This window comes from Vanessa tameamea, chromosome Z (assembly GCF_037043105.1).
Source record: "Vanessa tameamea isolate UH-Manoa-2023 chromosome Z, ilVanTame1 primary haplotype, whole genome shotgun sequence".
Classification (NCBI taxonomy): domain Eukaryota; kingdom Metazoa; phylum Arthropoda; class Insecta; order Lepidoptera; family Nymphalidae; genus Vanessa; species Vanessa tameamea.
Genome location: NC_087341.1, coordinates 6,076,677 through 6,098,854, shown reverse-complemented (window position 1 = coordinate 6,098,854; position 22,178 = coordinate 6,076,677). Strand labels below are relative to the sequence as shown.

At 33.8% G+C, this 22,178-nt stretch overlaps 2 protein-coding genes across 2 annotated transcripts in view; both read right to left on the bottom strand.

The window, feature by feature from the left end:
- The window catches only part of LOC113395989 (transcriptional repressor scratch 2-like), a 33,631-nt gene extending 23,056 nt beyond the window's left edge, over nucleotides 1-10,575 (bottom strand). Inside the window, exon 1 of the mRNA XM_026633753.2 lies at nucleotides 10,073-10,575. Within this exon, the coding sequence (XP_026489538.1) occupies nucleotides 10,073-10,247 (175 nt within the window). The 5' untranslated portion in view covers nucleotides 10,248-10,575. The remainder of the gene's footprint in view (nucleotides 1-10,072) is intronic.
- A 5,467-nt stretch (nucleotides 10,576-16,042) lies between these two features.
- LOC113395978 (zinc finger protein SNAI2-like) overlaps nucleotides 16,043-22,178 on the bottom strand; it is a 57,228-nt gene continuing 51,092 nt past the window's right edge. The window contains exon 3 of the mRNA XM_026633739.2: nucleotides 16,043-18,769. Coding sequence (XP_026489524.1) covers nucleotides 17,616-18,769 — 1,154 coding nt within the window. The 3' untranslated portion in view covers nucleotides 16,043-17,615. The remainder of the gene's footprint in view (nucleotides 18,770-22,178) is intronic.

Below are 22,178 nucleotides of genomic sequence, written 5' to 3'. Positions count from 1 at the left end.
AAAGATAATGTGCACACAAAGTTAAAAAAAATGTAGATTTCTGCGATTTAGAAATTACCAACAATTTACAATGTAAGTTGAGCTCTCTTAGATGTAATCGGACATAATAAATAGGGTTCAGCTTAGGCTGGTTTTATGCTGGTTCGTAGTTTGGTTGCCTTTTAGTTAAGACTGTATATTTTGCCTTCGCGTATTCGGTATATAATTAAATTGACTTTCCTAATTAATATTGTGTTTGTGGGTGGTAAGGGGTGTAAGTAGGCGCAACTACATCTCAGTGTCCCAAGTCATCCTCACCTGCACGTGGTGCACCCTGCTGATTAACCAACGAGGCTCTGATGACCGATTGATGGCGGTATAACCATCCGAAATGGCGCAACTAAGTGACACAGATCGGTGACGGGCAGCAGCGTCACCGGTGCGAGAAGTTGCGCCCTGCGGTCGCCAACCCGCATGCCCAGCGTGGCGACTATGGGCATTACCCTCCCTTTGATAAGTCTAATCTACCTACGGCCTCTAGTTCATGGCGGCCCTACTATTCCTGGTTACGGCGGCGACCACGGTAACGGTATATTAAATCTCTCCGTATATCTCCGTTTATCAAACGGCCGCCCAAACAAACCGACCCTGGCGACGTACAATAGACGAACGATTAGATTGGATGAACACCTGGTGCAGCTGGAAGAGGAACTGAAGTACATAAGATGGCACGTTTTAAGTCTCTGTGAAGTCCAAAGAGAGGGAGAGCACACGATCACCTTAGATTCTGGTCATGAGACTTCATGACCAGAATCTAAGGTGATATACGCTCAGACCTAACATACTCCAAACGGTAGTTGGCTCCGAAGCATTCCATTTAAAACTGGAGAGCCGATTGGCCTTGGAATCCACAACTGACGTTGACCACGAACTTGACCAAGTGGTAGGAATCCTGAGGGATAAAGGCACAAAATACTTCGAAATGCGGCGTAGAGGCAGGAAGTCTGATCTTTCAGCAGAGACTCTGCAGCTCATAGAGGAGCGACGAGATAACCCACAAGCTACTTCGTCAGATAGGGCTCAGAGGAACAAAATCATCATCAGGCTAGTGCGACGCGACCTCCGAAACTTGAATACCCATTCCATCAAGCAGCAAATCGGGCAAAAACGGAGGTCAAAAATGTTCCTTTGGCCTCTTGGCAGGAGCCATCTGATGAAGTTAACAAAATCTTCTGGTCAAGTCGTCGCTTCTAAGCTGGAAGTTCTGTCTCTGAAATTGAAGACTTCTACGGCCAGTAATATGCTTCGCATGCAGATCAACCTGATTCCGATATTCGGGATCCTAGGGCCACTCTGACCCGCCACTACTCCGTAGACCTTACGGAAATCAGCCAAGACGAAATCGCGGCGGCTCTAAAACAGTTGAAAAATGAAAAACCCCAGATGAGGACGGAATTACAATAGAGCTTCTGAAAGCTGGAGGAGCTCTAGCACTACTAAAGCTGAAAAAGCTTTTTAGTTCCGTTCTCTTTGAAAGGAGAACTCCAAAGGCATGGAAAAAGAGTGTGGTCGTCTTGTTCTTCAAAAAGGGCGATAAAACCCTATTAAAGAACTATCTCACTTCTGAGCCATGTCTATAAACTGTTTTCAAGAGTCATTACGAAACTTCTCGCGCGGAGACTCGACGAATTTTAGGCAACGGAGCAGGCCGGGTTTCGAAGAGGATTTAGCACCGTAGACCACATCTACACAGTGAGCATATTATACAGAAGACCGAGGTGTATAATCGGCCCCTGTGTTTGGCATTTGTGGACTATGAGAAGGCTTTTGACTCTATAGAAACCTGGACTGTTTTAGAGTCATTGCAACGGTGTCAGGTAGACTGGCGATATATCCAAGTGTTGATATGTCTGTATGACGCTGCTAGACCTATCTCATTATGCAGGGGGGTACGACAGGGAAAGGTTATTTCGCCGAAACTGTTTAGCAACGCTCTTGAAGATATGTTTAAGACACTGGACTGGAAAGGTAAGGACATTAATATTAACGGCGAGTACAACTCACACTTGAGATTTGCAGATGATTTCGTCATTACGGCAGAATCGTTGCAGGACTTGCAACAGATGCTGCACAACTTGGCTACCGCTTATCTAAAGATCGGCCTCCGCATGCACTTGGATAAAACCAAGGTCATGATTAACGACCACGTTAGTCCGGAGCCGATCTCTGTGAACGCTATCCCTATCGAAGTTGTTCAAGAGTATGTATATCTCGGGCAAAAACAACTTCGAGATCCCTCTCGGGTAATCCTTCTATTGGCTTTTCAGCCAATAGAAGGATTCAGCTGGGCTGGGCAGTGTTTTAAAATTACCTAGAGTCTTCACGTCGCCAATACCCCAGTGCCTGAAGACGAAGGTCTCCAACCAGTGCGTCCTACCCATCATGACTTATGCAGCCGAGACGTGGACACTCACCGTGCAACTGGTCCACCAATTTAAAGTTGCTCAGCGGGCTATGGAGAGAGCTATGCTTGGCGAATCTCTGAAGGATAAAATCCGGAATGAGGTGATCCGACAGAAAACGAAAGTGGTCGACATAGCTCAGAGGATTAGCCAGCTGAAGTGGCAGAGGGCCGGTCACATCTGATAGCCGCTGGGACAAGAAGGTTCTAGAGTGGAGACAGCGTATCGGCAAGCGTAGTGTAGGACGTCGTACGGCACGGTGGAGCGACGATGTACGGAAGGTGGCTGGTAGAACATGGATGAGAAGGGCCGAAGATCGGGCTCAGTGGCACGCCTTGGGGGACGCCTACGTCCAGCAGTGGAATAACATAGGCTGATCATGATGATTGTGTTTGTTAAAAAATTGCGCTTACAAAAAATAGTCTTATATGATATTATTTTGTTTGGATAGTAGAATATATAAGAGGATGGGTTATATTTTATTATAAAAAAAATAGCTTGGTTAATAAATATATTACAGGTTAGGTTGAATTTTGGTTATATGTTTGGATAGGTGAATAGGCTTTCTTGATTATTATTATGTTTGTTAAAAACTCTGCTTACAATTAGTTTAATCTTATGAGATAAAAGAACTACGGTTACATTTAGTAGGAGTTATTTTTTATTTTTTGTGTGTAAAAAAGACCATATATTACTTACTTAAACTTAGATATTTTTTGACAAAAAAATTACTATGTTTTTTATTTATCAGGGTGACATTAATTTAGGTTTAGTACATTATTTTATTCTTGGTATACAACAACAATTTTAAATAGTCGTGTCGGTATTTATTCATTATAAAAATGCCTTAAAAAACAACCTTTCCCGATATAGCAAAACATCTAAAATAATGAGACTAACTCGATCACAAGAAACAGAACAACATTATGAGGCTAGACTTGCTGCATCTCAAGGCGACAGACCAAATTACATACTACAGAAAGCTCGGCTTAGTTTGAAACATGACTGCGTTTTTAAATTACTATTTGAGTCCTCTTTGAATTAAGATAGCAGTCAGCAACGTGAAGCACTCTTATCTGTGGTTGTAATAACATACCCTGATAAATGAGTCCAAGAGTTTGGTAACTGGTACAGAATCTCGGTAAAGTTTTCAGACGGTCTCAGGTCTGATTGCCTATCCCGAAGCTCATATTTTATCACGTGAGTCTGAAATATTTATTGACTGAGACTGAGTTTGGTCAACGCAGTAGTTTAAATTAAATTAGACCGAGATGCACTATTAATAGCTGATCAAGAAAGACACAACAACTTCAGAATTCTTAAGAAAAGACGAACATCGGCAACGATTGCGAACAGCAAGAGCAACTATATACAAATTCCGAGTAAGGAAAATTATTATTAATAAGCTGAGAGAGAAAGAGTAAGTGAAATTCACTATCAAGAAACTACTTATCACGATTGAATGCCAATCGACTTCGACATACTCTAAATAGTATCAGACGACTCTGAAAGTAAGGCAGAATCTAGAATTCTTTCATGGGCTATCAAAGAGATATAAAGCTTTTTGTATTCGTTTAAGATTCTGATCGATATAGACCTCACAGAGATATTTCAAGAAACAGTGACTATAATATGGGATGAATGTACTATGCAAACTGTAAACCGGCGGAAGCAGCAGATAGAGCCAATGCAAAACAACTAACCTATGGATATTAAGGTTTTTTTTGGGGTGATTTTCGTCATTTAGATGTTATACTACCAGGATGTTAGGAACCAGGGCTGAAGGTTGAAGGGCAGGTTAAAACCTTTTTAAAGAGTTCTAGTGGTGTTACAGCATCCCTCTGCATTTGACAATAAATATACGAACGTGAATTGGTGGTAATGAAAATGTGCAAGAGTTTTCGGATTTGCTACTAAATAATGGTAACGATACATATCTACAGGAATGAGGGAAAAGTCCTACGTGAAAACCTCTGTTGTACAGTTTCATTGATATTCCAGGGGATAATGTAGAGTACCTCTCAATCAAAAGATTTGTGGAACAGGTTGATTTTGCTACCTATTCATTTGAGTTCTTGAATCCCTGAGCGCCTGCCAGCTCATAAGATTAATTTTAAAGCTATGTAACGGTTTTATCAATAGCGAAGCACTCAAATAAGTCATCTACCAAAAGAAAAAGATCATAAACTGACCATGCATTTGGGAACTACAATGCCATGACAGACGCAAAGGTACACATATATGTCAACCATATAATACCCCTATTTTTGGAGCCGCGGGCACCAGATATATATAATATAATAAAACTATCTTTTACGATTCGCGCGTCATATATTCTCCGTTGATATTAGCATACCATCTTAAAGCAAGTGCCGAAACTGAGTGCGAAGTTGAGTGTAATCGGATGAACAATATGTGAAAACCAAGATCTTGTGATCTTGGTTTTCACATATGATTAAAATTTTATATATGAAAGAAAAATCAATATATATATATTTTTTTTAAATACAGATATAGTTCACATAAATCTAGTAAAAGAAGCGATCTGTAGACTATGCACTTTGTTTGATTGTAAATGTTTAACTGCTTGATGTAAGTATGCGTCAGTTTTAATGTAAAAATGTAGTACAGAGGCGTCATGTAAACTTGTTCAAAATACTTGAACAGGCAAACTTGTCAAGTAGGTGATGTAAGGATCATGAATAATAAATCTCTTTACGGTAAGTCCGTTCTATATTATGTTATATTTATTAGTAATCTTAACGTAAATCTTTACTTTTGTTTAAAGTAATTATACTTGGGCATCAAAATCAAATAAAATCAAAATATTCTTATTTGAAGTAGGCTCATATATATTTTTTGAATCATCATGTTACAGTGTTGATTTAAATGTAAAGCTTCCAAATGTTCTGGTTCAGAAAGTAGATTCTGCCGAGATGAACCGAAAAGTATCTCAGTAGTTACTCTTTTCCGTCATTTTAATTATGTAAAGTGATTGGTTATACTATATAGTTAGAAGTTTATATAGAAAAATCTAATTTAAATACAAAATTTGAGTCAAACCGTTAGAACTAAATGTATTACAAAACGCTTCTTGCGAAATTAGATTCCCTCGAGTGCACTGCGATCACTTTTCATATTGAAGTGTATTTTCGTAGTCAAACATTTAAATTAATACATCGAACGGTACGAGTTTCTAAATTAACTCAGTATCATTGTTAGGCACGTAGTCTATTTATTCAATAATAATAAGAAATCAGTGGACAGTGTTTAAACGTAACCACTATTTCTGGAAGGGACACAACATAGACCATATTATAATTGACAGAAATGTTTGCAAAGACATAGTAATTTTTAACTTTTTAACTTGTGGTCTCACTGGCTTTTTAATTACAGACACTTAGTTTTATATGTATTGTTGTTATCATTTTTTTTTTGTTTTTTTTCTTTTTTTTTTCCTATTCTCAGTCTCTTTAATGTTATATGTGAGAACTGTTATTAGCCTAATAGTTATTAAGTATTTGTTATTTTTGTTTATCAACGGCTGTATGTTCTCCAATTAAATAAATAATATCAATAATAATAATTAACTTTTAAGATAACAAAAAATAACATTTAAACGATGCAATAGTAAGCCTTTTTCTCGTCAAACTTATTTGTACAAAAACAAATCAGAACTAAGATTTTTCACATTTTGAAGAATTCCATGAAAATATTCAGCCGTACGTACCCGATTATCCCCTAAAGATATTCTACCTGTAACCAGCAACGCTTCGTGTCATTGTGTTCCAATGATGATGTGTGAGTGAGCGTTACTACAGGCACGAGTAATATGTTACTTCCACTTGAGAGTTCGATGGCGCATTGGCGATGTAAGTAATGTTGGTAGAAATACAGCGTTAATGTTTCTTGAAAAGTCAATTGATATGAGCACTTCTGACCACTTATCCCATCAGGTACGCCACCTATACTAAAAAACTTGTCTCTCGTTCTGGCATCCCTGGTTTGACATTTGACAGAATAAATGTGCATGGTTTAAGCACACCACCCTCGTAAAAATAATTTACAACTAAATTTAACAATTTCATTTTAACAATTTAATAACATAAGATAAATAAAAATCAGGTCAATTTCGAGTTTTCTTTTAACTAACTCCAGTACATATACGTTACCTTATTGCATAGATTCAAGTAAAGAAATATATCAATTCGATTTATTCATATAAGTATATCATAAGTCGAGACTAATTCATATTACCAAACTGACCTATATAAAAATAAATGCTCAAAATAGTCGGACTTCGCTTAACAAAAATAATAAATCCAAATTGAGATCTCCCAAACGGAAAGAGCCAGTATGAATGTCGAATGGCAGAAATAAATCATTTTATTTTTTTTAAACTTATACTTTACTATATATTTTTACGGGGTGGTATTTTTTATCAAACATTTTTCTTTTATTATTCGTATTAGTTGATTTTTGGGCGCTTTCCAAAAACTTCATAAAGGTATTTTTCTAGACAGATATAATTGAGATGATTCTTGAAATGCTTGATCATTGACCTAGATAAGTTTTAAAATGTTGATCATCATTTTAATCATTGTCATTGAAGCCGTTGCTCCAATGATAATAAAGTCGTTACTTTAAAAGTGTGTTTTTATATGAACTTCGAATGTTGACTTGTTGAATGAAAAGAAACTTCATAATTTTCATAATTTCATAATTTGAACAACTCTAGCGTTTTATCCATCAGCGATTTTTTATAGAAACACAAATCGATATTTGTCTGTTGACGCGACCTTCAAAGAGGTTCCCCAGACTAAAACTGTAAGCTTCAAATTTTCAAGAGTTAAAATCAAAGTTATACATGAAGATAATTTTTGGCCATATTAGAATCATAATATAAAGGAAAGCTAATCAAATTTTACTCAACCAAGATCACCTGTGCTACCCTATGTGCCTGTGCTGCCCCGATGAACCAGGCTACCGATCGGAGAATAACAATGCATTTGTAAAAATACGTTCATCTTAAACTTTCATTTTGATCGGTACTGTTTTTTTGGTTTAACACTAGTGTTACAGTGTTTTATATGTGTTTTATATGTAATTATAAGTTATCAGTGAACAATAACCATCAAGGAGGAAGAACATGATCACTAACCGAAATAGGTAGTTACATTTTTCTTCGATTGACGCCCTGTATTAGATTAAGTTACTGGGCAAGTTTATTGGAATGGGTTTAAGGATTTTAGGCATTGGATAAATCCACTTAGAGTCCAATAAGCGCTAAAGTTATTCGAAAGAGGATAAAAAAGGAAAATAGTTTGATCTGGAAACATCAATTTGAATGAAAGTGGATTTAGTGAAGCCATATCCAAATCTAAGTATAAATTACGGAGTTTATTATGATATGATTTTAATAATGGTAGTTCAGAATAATTCTTTCGTACAAACCTAGATGGATACATACTACAGAGAGTGAAATAAAAACATAGAATATACTTCTGACCAAATAATTTAAAAAAGTAACTGACATTGTAACGTCGATAATTTATAAAATATATTTTTAATTCCTAAAATATATCTTTATTTCCTAGATTACATGAATAAACAAAATTTTTATATTTGATCATCACATTGTGTAGACTATTATAAAAAGCGTTCAGGCTTCGAGATAAATCATGCTTACGGATTGATCCGTTAGCGCAGCAGTGTGCGTAACGAGGCGAGGTGTTTTGCTCCCCTTTGTCCCGCACTACTGTATTACTGTATACCAGTAATAGAAGTAACAGTAATAGTTATCTTTGTATATACTTTGGAAATAATATACAACGAAAACGTTTCAGATTTATAATATTAATTCATATTTATTTCTAGCTTTACTTTACAGACCGACAAAATTTAATATTTATAGGGAATAGAAACCCAAAAGTCAATTCTGGTCTATTTAATACACGATACCCTTGCAAAATTTAAACGAATAAAACTTTAACGGGTCCTCGTGAGAGGCAATTTAAAGTAATTTTTCATTTGCTGTAATTGCATTTCTACGTATAAAATACGCTTATGTTGTACTCAATAATCGGATTTAGATCCTCGGGCGGGCTTGTAATCCCGCCGTACTGTACGGATAATCGTTGTTTTTTACGTTGTGTGATGCGACGGACCGTAAATCATTCTTATATCACTCGAATAGAAAAAAGTGTATCTTTTTATAAAAATATTTTTAGGTTGTTAGCTTTAACGCGACTGTATGTAGGCTGGCGAACTACATATACGTTTACTAACACGACAATCTTTATTATTTCAATTATTAATTATTTTTAACACGACCATTTAAAAGAGTGGTAATTCTGTACTTATTGGTTTTCGTTGAATTTTAATTATTTTTTTAATTTTAAAATACATCGTATATGTATGTATATAAAACTATTAAAATTTTCAACTTTCTTATCTATATATATATATATTTGTATATATATTCAATGGTATAAAATTTAACAATTGATCTATATAGAACATTTAATATGAAAAATAAATTTGTGTTAACGTTTTCGTTGAACGGTTGCAATCGTGCCCTTGTTGTGTTAATTTAAAGGGACTGATTACAATATTAATATTGACTGATAATATTATTACATTATACGTTAGGTTTCATAATGAATTTTACTTTTATTAGTAGAAGACAATATTATTATCAGTTTTACGTTATTATCCTCCTTTAATATGAAATAATGTATTATTTACTTAAAAAATATACTACGAACATACAACTATGATTAACTAATGTAATAATTGATGATTTTATAAGCGCGTATGCTCAATTACTACTGAATTTAAGAAGATTATTGTTTCAATAAGCTAAAAGTTATATAAATAATAAATATAAGTTATATATAATAAATACAGCAACATAAAATAATGATATTATTTTTATAAATGCTCTCATAATATAAATTTCCAATAACGCTAATTGAATAAAATATTCAGATATGTACATACATACCGTTATATATCGTACAAAACATCGATGTATATGTATACGATATAATCCATATGAATTATACATCGATGTGTTGTACCTTCTAAATAAGGTGTTCGTAGCAACTTAAGATAGGTAATTACATTTTAAAGTGGTAAATAAATGCAATGGTATGTCGCATGCGCGTAGCGTTATGTCTAACGATGATATAGAATTCGCGAAAATATAATATCAGCAATCGCATACGGCAAAGCTTAAAATGTAAAGTATATTATAAATTCCATTTTGTGTCGAGCCCGATCTCTTAAACGTATTATTATACATAACCTTTTCTAAGATGCTTTAGGTTATATTAAGCGTCTTGCGTCATTCGTATACATAGGTATAGTTGAAGTATTCATTCCTTGGTACGTTTATAAAACTATTGTTTGATATCAGCGTGCCTTACTGTGTTTATCTTATGTACAGCAAGATAATTATTTGACTGTACATAAAAAAAAACATGGGACCAAGATCACGCTTGCATACTAGCTCCAAGTAATGTTATAATGATACGTTTCTGTTTATTTAAGGTATCGAAGTAACAGGCTGATAACGGCTCATGTATTTAGAGTACAGCTTGAGTTAGATGCGAGTAACAAGTGCTTACCATTGTAGAGGAGAGTTGGCTCGGGATCGCGAGGTGAGGGCCCCGGCGCGGTGGCGGCGGGCGCGGGGCTCCGGCCGCGCCCCTCGCCGACCACGTCGATCTCCTCGTCGGACTCGTCGGCCAGCTCGGTTGCCTGAGCCGCCTTCCACTTCTTGGCCATGAGGCAGCGCGGCATGGCGGCGCCCGCATCGGCCTCAGCGCGACCGCATCAGCGAGAAACAGACGAACAGAGAAAAAGAGAGAAAAGAGAAAGAGCGGCGCCCCTGGCGAGCGGCGTTACAGGCGATCGCGCGCGTCCTCTTGCGTTGTGAGGGTTTCTCGTGCGTTCCGCGATATATATTTGCAGAGGGGTGGTGCGCGCGCCGCCACTTCGATCGATGTGGGCGGAGGGTGGCACGCGCACCACGCCGCACAAACTTTGCCTGCCAACTTGGAGCGATACTTATGAAGACGGTGCGGACTTGACGGTGCAAAGAACCGCGACCTAACTCGCTACTCGCAATCAACCGGTGGAAGTATGCGCGGACCTATGCCTTCGAGTATTACTGCTATCATTAAGTAGCAAGCGTTATATTAATGAATATAATTTATATTGATTATAAATATGTAATTATAAAATAAAATTTCTTTCAAAATATCGAGATTTTCATATTTTTTCAATAGAGTGAGTTAATAATATTTAATTATTTATTTATATGTTTTTTGTAGTTGCATTATAATAAAATAAATCACTAACCACAAAGCCTAAAGTTTCTTTAAGGTATTAATTCTGTAGAACGTCGCTTAATTTCGTTTTTAATGAGTTTGAATATAGATAAATACATACCTACTTAAAACTTTCGAAACGTAAATAGTGTCATACTATAACTATGAGTTAACGTGTAAGAACTATTTTAATACTATCACTTTATATTATTTCGTGATTTCATAATGTTCGTTAACTAAGCAAAATAAATTATAGTATGGTCAGTGCGACTTGTACTTCTATTGTACAAAGGCTTCAAATAAATGACGTCCCGTAAATATTCGACAGCGGTACCAAGGCCTCTTTCCTAGTTAAGACGTAGCTTATTCCACAAAGATGCACCACTGCGGGTTGTTCACTGTACATAGAATTTCATAAGACATATATAGGATTCTTCATGATGTGTTCCTTCAATACCGAACACGAGCTGAATTATAAAAACAATATGCAAATGAGAAGACAAGTACAAAACTTAACTTAACTTAACTTAACTTAATTTTACATTCTTCGTTCACGTTATCACGCTGGGATCTGTCCACTGAGATATATTAGCTGTTTTAATAAATAACGTCAAATTAATAGTGATTGTTATCTATATACTATACTACAAGTAAATGGGTCTGTAATTGCATATTTCAGATATATTCAAAGTCAAACAAAGAAAATTATTTACGTCCTTATTAAGTTTCTAAACAAGAACTTTTTTAAAGTAATAATGATTGCTTGTTTTAATTAAGGAAAAAAATATATATATAATGTTCGCTAAAACAATATTCATAAGCCTTCCTAACCTCCTTCCTAACCAGAAGATTCGGAGAAGGTTTTAGGATATAGTATTATCATAAAAGTAGCTACGCTTCGCATTTCAATCCGCTTTAAATTAAGACTATTGAGGTGACAAGCGTGACACCCATGTTTTGGTATATAGTAAATGTATATACGACAAAAGCGGAGAAATTGATTGACTAGGAAATACAATCAATTGAGTCGGAAACAAAAAACGTTTTTTAGAAAATGTGGTTGACTTATGATCAAAGTTCTTTCAAATAATCACAACTTATATTTCTTTATTGCAGTTTGTAAGTCGTGAAAAAAATCCGCATTGATAATGTGGATTATGAGTTTTATGCAATAATATTTTTAATCGAAAATGTTTTATAAATAATTTATACATTAAATAAAACATTATGAAAATACAATTGTTTTCTTTAAAGTCTAAATAATGGTAATGGAATGTATAACACTACAATAATAAGAGCCATGTAAGTGTCCTACTTTTTATTTTATCATAAATGCAGTTTTCTAAATTACAATACATCTCGTATAACAAAAGCGGCTTAGTTGTCTGTCAGCGCGTTTTTAAATATTACAATATATGATCCTAACCTGCGTGCGTTTTGTCTACGATTATGTGCCAAAAACTATATAATTTACAAAAATCGGTTCTCAATTTTTTTCCAAATTATTAAAAATTATTTTCCGTTCTATTTTATTTAAAAAATACAAAGTATAATTAATCTTAATCACAAATAAATTAATCTCATCCTGCGATGAAATTAATTTTATTATATTAGATTCCCTCAATAATACTAAGAAAACTTATTCAGAATCGTCGTATTTACATTGTCAATATGTGTCGTAAGATGTGCTATCTACAACGCACGCAGGACACGCGGGACACGCAGTAACCGTACGTTTTATGTCCTTGGTGACCTAAAGGGCTTTCACTGTAAAACTTCACGAGCAATATTAGAAACATTACTCGCCTCGCTCGCCACAGTCGGTAACACTTTGAAGATAGCGCTTCTTACATATCAATAATTTAAACATGAATATATGCAGACAATTCTTCATACTATATGTTGCTACGAATGACGAGAGATTATATATGTTATTGAAAATTACACATTGAATTTACGATAATCCATTAACAATATACTTTTAAACCGTACTCTACACATACTTATTTTTTAGATACTATTTGGTAAATTCTACAAAAAATGTTTATACAACAAGCTATGTACACATTGTATTTGTATATTATGTATTATATAGTAACGTCTTCAACCGAAATTGAAATTTACAATCACTTATATAAAATTTACATTGTCTTTTGTATCTTAAATCGTTTAATTACTGTTGCTGTTTGTCATGATTATTTGAATATATATAATATATTACCTTAGTTATAAAAGAAATATATTACTGGCTAAGTAAATACATTAATCATATATTTTTGAAAATAATTCCAATTCAACTTTGAATTTGTAAATATATGTTCGCTGAATCCCTGGCAAGTTTTGATACACTAATACATGGTATATTTATTATGTTAAAAATTGTATTCAGCATAATTATAGTCGTTGTAATTTCCTTACTAAATACCCACATATATATATATAAATAATTTAAATCGGAATTCGCTAATATTCGTTGTCAATTTTTTTAAATAATTAAATTATAATTAATGTTTATTTCGCATTCTTAATTTATTGTTAACATAATAGATTGATATAATTTTCATTAATGTCCCCAAAGTGTTTTAGTTTATCTCCATGATTTCATTTATATACATATATATATTAATTTTTTTCTTATTATACACAATCATCATGATAAAAGGCTGTTTTTAAAATGTCAATATGGAATAAATTAAATAAAGTTTAATTTATAATTGCCATGTAATAGAAAAGCGTAATCATAATTTTCAAAACCTACATTAATTTATACGATGCGAACATTAGAGTATAAATTGTAATGTTTGAACTATATAAGAGGATTATTATAATGGTAGCTATATATTTATAATGAAAGCATGATTCTTTCAACTTAAATGTTTTTAAGGTGCTTTGCATTGTATACGTTCAATGTACCTTACGAAATCAATTCACGCTTTGTCGCCATTATTTTGTTTTTACAATATAAGTAAGCGTTTCGATTACAAAGTCTCCAAACTGTTTCAACAAATAAAATCACAGGCCAGAGTCTTATAAATATTGTATATAAAAGAAATAAACATAATAGAATAAGAGATTTTTGATAATTTTGTAGATTTGAAATATTATTATTTAATGTCGTCTAAATTTATCAGTATTCGTTTTATATATAAGTACGTGTTAGCAGTATTTTAAATTTAAATTCTTATTATATAATAACAATTTTGATAAAAGTTTTCAGAATTTATAGACTATGAAACTTATGAATATACGTTAAATGTTAATATCTTTATCGCCTACAGAAAATTGTACAGAAAGTATTGCTTTTGATTTCACTTAGTATTAAATTCTACACAATATTATTTATAATCGTGCATATTTCACAGATATTAATGACTAGAACTTTAAGAGTAGCGTTAAGTTATATCTAGGTATTAAATAAATAACTTAATAATATGAAATGTTTAGGTACAATAAAATAATAATTCACACAATCGCTTTAAATAAATTAAATCACTTAAAGAAAATTGAGTCAGAGCTTAAAGTTTTATGAGATCAATGATTAAATAATTCTTGTTGAAGTAATTGTGTCGAGAAACAAAACATATAGTTTAATTTTTCTTTCGTGTTCTCGTAGTCACGTAGACTTCGATGGAGATATATTAAGTTTATTACGTAATGGTTTACAAAACGAATATATTTTGCTACAAGTTTGTATGTCATTCGCATCGTATTCGTGTATTTAATAGGTACATCGTTATTTTTATTGCGACAGCTGCTATATTGAAGTACAATGTCTATATATCTATAGAATCATTAATTCTCAGTTTTACTGAATAGACAGAGTATTTTTATAAGTCATAAATTTCACAGAATTCGCAAAGATTCACAATCGTCTGCGAGGGAAAAGTTATTAAGCAACTTCGACTATGCGTTGTGCCTGTTGCCTTCCTCACAAAAGAAAACTTGGCTTTTCAAATTACTTTTCTCATAATACAATTATTGAACGACAGTTCCGTTTGAATACGACAGTTAATGTGTAAATATGTATATTTCTTTTAAAGAAAACACCTTTAACATTTTTCAAATATTCTGCTATACATTGATAGCATAATATTCAGTAAATTAATTACATCGCAATGAAGTTTATTTTATTTTTGATTTCTTTCGTGGGGCGTTATTAAAACTAGGAATAGATAGTTCGGGTTAGTTGTAATTAGGATAAATCGGATGTTCGGAAACCACTCTTCAAGTCGCCGAGGGTATCGCGAGCACATAACTCGGTGACATATTTTGGAAGACTTGACTCGACAAATTGAGTTGATTACTGTGGCTCTTCGGTACTTACGTTACATTGATACATCAACACAGCTCGCTTCTATCAGTCTTTTAAAGGTTCATTCAAAAACCATAGTCAATATTAACCTTATTTTTACATAACTATTTTTTCACTTCAGAATCCCACACTGCTTAATGAATTGACCTCATTCGTTTTAATAATAAGGGTATTACCAACTAAAACCAACCATTAATATATATCGCTACGCATTAAATATAAGTGATATATTAGAAATATTATAACGAGAAATTGACAAATGATTAATAAATTGACAAAATATTAATTAAAGGTGGGATTAGGTGCTCGAGTTTATAACTCTGCAATCTAAATATTCTAATTCCTAATTTTTTAATTATTTAAATTGCACATAAAATGAGTGTTTTGTTTTCTTTTTAAATTAAAAAGACGCTAACGACAATGTGGTAACAGCATTATCTATTATTTGAAAGCGTTCCCTAAAACTAATAATCGGCTTGATGCATTTGAATGAACTGTATCCATATTTGATTTGAATTCAGCTCTAAATTAGTAAAAAATTATATAATACTATTAAATGCGTATTAATCAATAAATATTACCGTCTATATCGACATAAAATAATTTCTATAACCAAAAGTAAATATGTAGAAGAAGAACTTTGTTGGGCATGGCTCGAAGCGGACGTAATATGGTTTGAAAATAAAATTATTTTCAATATTAGGCCAATCTATTTTTTAAATATATTATGTATGTGCCTCGTCATACGCCTATCAATCCTAAGTTATTTCAATTTATAAACGTTTAACATGAATAAATTTTGATCAATATTCTACAAATATGTTTCGTTGAATTATCGCATTTTGACAATTGTTTTGTATGATAATGTGGTTGAAATATGCAAAAATGTGTATGTTTAAACTTGAAATGAACCTGAACCTTGAAATGAATCAATTTGCTATCAAAGTTCGAACGCATATTAAATTCTATTTATACAGATCTAGCTTAAGAATAAACGTATTTAATATTATTGTTGATTTTGTTTTGTATATAACAACCACAAACGTATTGGATATAATTACACAATGTAAATCTCTAGTTTTACAACAGTTTAGGTTTTGTAAAACTCTCTATAATGACGTTCGGTAGTAAACTACACTAGTATGTAATACTTTATCACGCTCTGCTTATTATTCTATAATCGTTTAAAAGCAACTGATTATTCGTATAATTACCGTCATCAGCTGTCTTAATAAAAATTAAATATCATTGGAGTTTATTACGACCCTTACTTTTAATATAACATATTCATAAAACTACATGTCTTAAGATCACTAACCTATTTAAATGAATTACATCACAAATACTGCTCTCCAAACATTCTAAGCGTGTCTCTATAAAAATATTTTCTTAAATTGCATTTTATATTTACCGTATTTGCATTAAAGTTGTGTAAATTGATATTATTACAATATCTGAATACGATATTCAAAGAAGTACTTATGCTAACGAATATTACAAATGCCAAGCTTTGGTTTTTGTAAATTAATATGGAACTTATTTGTATAATACTCTAAAGTTTTAATATCTAAACCGATTCAATCTTAACATACCTACCTCTCTACATATTTATATGAACTAATGTTTACCCTTAATATCGTCGGATATGAAAGTAATGAATGTTTGAGTTAATAATATTATAACTACACGTCAGATATGCAAACACACAAATACGGGAACTCAAAGATAAAGTTGATACGTTGAAAATCGTTGCTTTTGTTTGACAGCTTCATGTGTAATTAACCGATGAACAACGAAAGTGAATCACGTTCAATCGTTACATAAACAGACCCTCACAAAATCTAACTAAATTACAAAATTGATTCAATTTGTCTTTCAATTTATTATATGAATGTACCTACTTCGTTTTAAGAACTTAAATAGTTATTTTTGTAAAATATTTATGAAAAAAAAGAACTTCTTTGTTTTATTTAATAATTGAACGTAATTATATAAAATGCGAGGGGAGCGCGGGCAACGTTTTGGTCCTTTGACGGCGTGGGCGCCGGCCACGAAGCTACTTTCTACTGACTAGGCATCGCACGCTACTCGTGCGCTTACGACTTTCTCCTACTCACATTACTTTATTGCTCTCTTTGTACCACAGCTCGACGGTTTCATTAAGTCTCTACGTATCACCGTAACTACTATCTATAACGTCTCGCACCACGCGTGTGGCGTATACTTACCGTACGATTTAAAATTACTACGTATAATAAATTACGTTAATAACATTGCAGGCTCTTGACATAAATTGACACGATTAAATCCGTCGAGGCTGGATTTATCTATTTTCAAGAAAAATACGTTTTTAAGACCTTATAGAAAGAGCCGTAACAATATTAGGTACACAATTATTGCTTATCATTTTTTATGCCGCCGGATTTACAATCGCCTTACTTATATATTAATATGTTTCAATATAAAGATGTAAAGAAGTTCATAGAGAAGTTATTCGTTGCAATTTTTGGTAGACTTCTGCTTGTTTTACTCATTCATGAAGACCAGACACGTCGTCTCCAGATGCTTTGTGAGGTAGCTCTTTAGAGCAAATGTTTTGTGGCAGCGACAACATTCGTAATTTTTTTCTGCTGAATGGGTCTGCAGGTGGGCGCGTAGATTGGAGCGATCCGCGAATGCTTTGCTACAGCCAGAGACGGGACAGTCATAGGGTCTTTCGCCGGTATGTGAACGCAAGTGTCCGCGGAGGAGCCACGGCCGAGAAAACTGCTTGCCGCAAACGCCGCACACGTGTCCCATTCTGTGGGTGAGAACATGCATCGCGAGTGCGGGCATGGACACGTATGCTTTGCCGCAATCGTTGCAACGCTTGGCCTCGTGCGAGTCGAGACTGCGATGGGTTTGTTTGTGTCTTGACAGATTTGACGATGTTGCGTAACGTTTGCCACATTCGTCACAATCGTATTTATTCATTTTATCTTTTGAATTTTGCAACTCGTTTTCTTCAATCAATTCGGGCTCCAGTTCGAGTTCCGGATCGAGTTCTGGTTCGACTTCCGGCTCCATTTGTGGTACGGGCTCCGTTTCGGGTAGGGGTTCGTGAAGAGCTTGGGGCATTGGTTCGGGCAGAGTTTCGTGCAAGGGTTGAGGCAAGGATTCTGGCAGGCATTCGGGAAGGGGTTCAATCAGGGGCTGGGGCAGGGGATCGGGGAAAGGTTCGGTTATCAAAACAGATTCCATATGCGATGCAGAGAATGGTACTGGATTTAGAGAATGTAGAGTTTCAATGACAGGTACAGCCACTGAATCTAAGAATTGGATTTGCTGTTCTGGCATTGGTTGGTAAGCGAGGTAACTTAATTGTGGTTCGAGCATATATTCGAACTGCGGTATGGGTGCGACCGTGGGTAACACATGATAGATAGGCTCAGGGGGCTCGTCAGCGATGATAAAAATGTTGGTCGGCTGTATGGTATAGGTATACACGGGGATGATGGGTGTTTCGGGAGGTTGCAGCATTGTGAATATTGGAGGTGGTGGTGGTGGTGGTGGTGGTGGCGGTAGCGGCAGCGGCGGCAGACTGTTGGCGAGCGAGAGCAGGTCATGTGCTGCTTCTGTGTCTGCTGCCGTCCGCTCCATCGGATTGTATGCTGGCTCCTCATATTCAGCACGACCTGCTTCTGTAACAATTGCAAAGAATATTGAATACTATTAAATTTCAACTTAACACATTAAATAAAAGAAATATATAGAAAAAAAAACGAGAATCATTTAATAATAATTAATTTATCTTGGTACCTAATGTGATCAGTATGTCGATAATGAGTAAATATACTCAAGTTTGCTGTGACTAGGAAATTATAACAGAAAATTACACACAGTTTCCAAATATATTACTAGCATTTAATTATACATCCTCATTGAAATCATTTGCATTGTAGCCAGCCAGACGCAGCAGGCAGTTTTCATAATATTTTCCTTTATAACAGAGCATAATGCATGCATAAATTAAGTGATATTCTATTAATTTAGCTTTATAGCAAAGAAGGTACTTTATAGAATTGTATTTAATGTAATTCCTTAATATCAGCGTTTGTTTTTTCAAATACTTATTTTCATGATATTTTGTCAGTACCACCAAATCAACAGATATTATACGATTGAGTATACAAGGGACATAATATCTTAGTTCCCAAAGTCGGTGACTTAAAAAGCATAACCACTTGACCGATCATGAAATGTACAATACTGGACAAAGGGCAACTAAAATATTCAACAACATGCCTACTTTTTACCCATACGCAATCAATAAATTTTCCGTTACCAATACAATAATAAAACTGCAACTTTGACAAACATGGTAATAGCAATTGGTATTTGATGAAAATTTCGACTCTATCGTTTGTTTTTTTATAATTGATTAAAGAAAAAATCGTGAACACTTTCAATTTTTATTTTATTATTTTGTGTATTTTGATTTATACCTAAGCCTCATTCGATCAAACCGTTCAAAGTGTCATTACTACAGATAAAATATGGACATATATGGATCAGATTATATGAATGCTAAAAAATCACAAATATACTATTTTAAATAAAGCTCGATCGAATGTTCGCGCCGCGTCATTAGTGTTGTTGTATGGGATATTTTTTGATTGATGTCAAGGGTTGCTAAATTATGAATATATGATCATGATTTTAGCGTTTGCTCCAAAGGCGGTGTGACTAGGCAAACTGCTGGCCATGAACTCTTTATACCCAGCGTATGATTTTCAATACCGACAATTAATCGGAGCTCGCCGTTTATAGGCATTCATATTATTCATGTATTCTTTAAGCTTTTGAAATATATGTAACATAACGAAAAAAACTATAAAATTTCGTTGTAAACCAAATATTAAAGTTGTTTTCATGATATATGTAGGCGGGCGAGCAAATGAGGCTTAATGGTAAGTGGTCACCACCGCCCATAGAAAATGGCGCTGTAAGAAATATTAACCATTCCTTAAATCGGCACCAACATGTGGCATTGTGATCTAACATGTTACGTCCCTTGTGCCTGTAGTTACACTGGCTCACTTACACTTCCAACCGGAATACAACAATGTTGAGTACTTTTGTTTAGAGGTTGAATATCTAATGAGTGGGTGGACCAACCACTCACCTATCTGGGTAGACAGGTTTGCACAAAGCCTTTCCACCAAGTAAAATACAGTTTTATTTATAAGAAATTAACATATTAACATTAAATGTTAGGATGAAGTTTATCCTAATATTATATAGAGGTAAAATTTGTTTGTTTGGATGTAATCTCCGGAACTAATAAACTAGTAATTAAAGATTAAGATTAGAAAGAAAACTACGTTATTCTAGTATTAGTGTTAGTGTGTATTATAGTATGAGATATCGCTTTATTCGGGCGGGTCGCGAGTTTTTATATAATTTAGAAAAATAAGTAATACAAGCAACACTCGATAGAAGTGATATAATCAATACGATCATATTATGTTCAAAACGTAATATTAATAATTTGTATCAAACAAATTGGAAAATACATTGAATAGTTTTGTTTGCTGAAATGTAATTAAATAAATATTTTCGTGCTAATTTACAACGTTATTGTTGTGTTTTAATTATCGGTATTTCGTGTATTTCGCAATTTCAGTTTGTATATTATATGAGAAATTTAATTTTTAAGTTCTATTTAATACATTAGCAATTTCCTTTATTATAAAATTTAAATGACATAAAATGTACATATAGTGTACATATGAAAAATTTGTCCAAATTTTGCTGAAAAAAAGCTGCCGGTTCTGAATTTGTTCGGGTGAAATAAGAATGTTATTTACTTCCCGCGCAACCTAACGGGTTTAATCTGAATATCCTTTGAGGGAGGATGAACGTTTTCAAGACGGGCGGCTAGTGTAGATATGTAAAATTTGGCTAGCACATTTAATTGAACTTTAAAATTGAAATCTGTCGTATAATATACAAAGTGAAACTGCGAAATACCGATCATCATCATTCTCCTGGCCTTATCTCAATTTTATTTGGGGTTGGCGCAGCATATGCTGAAGAAGACATATGTCTTCTTCTTCCATACTTCTCTGTCGGACGTCATCTCACAAGTAACATTCTTTCTAACCTTATCGTCTTTCACACAATTCAATTCCATCGTTTCTCTGGTCGTCCCCTACCTCTGTATCCATCCACATCCATGCTCAAAACCTTCCTCACAACATGGTCCTCATTCCTCCGCATAATATACCATAACATACACGAAATACCGATACGAAAACATATGCACAAAAAGCTATCAAAATTGGTTCAACCGTTTGGGACGAGTTCAGATACACGCACTGTTTATATAAAGATATAATATTTTCTAAGTTAACTAACATGAACTAAGTTGTTTATTTTGTTGTTTTTGTGTGTCTTCACTGTATCGAAATTAAATTATCATGTATTATATTTAAGGGAACAATTGTAATATGTAGTAATAATATTTATATAAATACAATACATTGCAATATAAAGTACTTTTAAAAAGCAAAACGGTATGGTAGCGTGCAGGAAGCAATTAAATTTTGCAATAAATACAGTGATTTAGTAAAATGGAACCGCACATGATACCTAAAAATATCAATAGCCTTAAAAATACATATTGATATTTCCGAACCATGTCATAGTGGCAAAGTGAGTGTAATGTACTGTATATTGGTTATGTGTATTTAGAGTAATATTATATTTACTTATTTAGTGCGCCAACAGCGCGCTATTTCATTTGCACATATTAATAATTTCAATATAGTGGTCGTTGATTTTGATATTTCATCAACTTTTGATCATTAAAATATTTTATATATAAAAGCTGAGCGATTCTATTTAATGCGCTCAGCGAAGCCACCTACTCATTAGCATCGGATTTGGTCCAGTCTGAAAATTTAATTGACATTTGGTTATACTATTTTCAGTATTAATTATCTGTACATAAACAATAAGCCCCTGCACGGCAAACCGCGCGCCGTTTCATTCGATTATAATATAACATTTTATTCAATTTACATAATGAATACTTGCTTATTCATT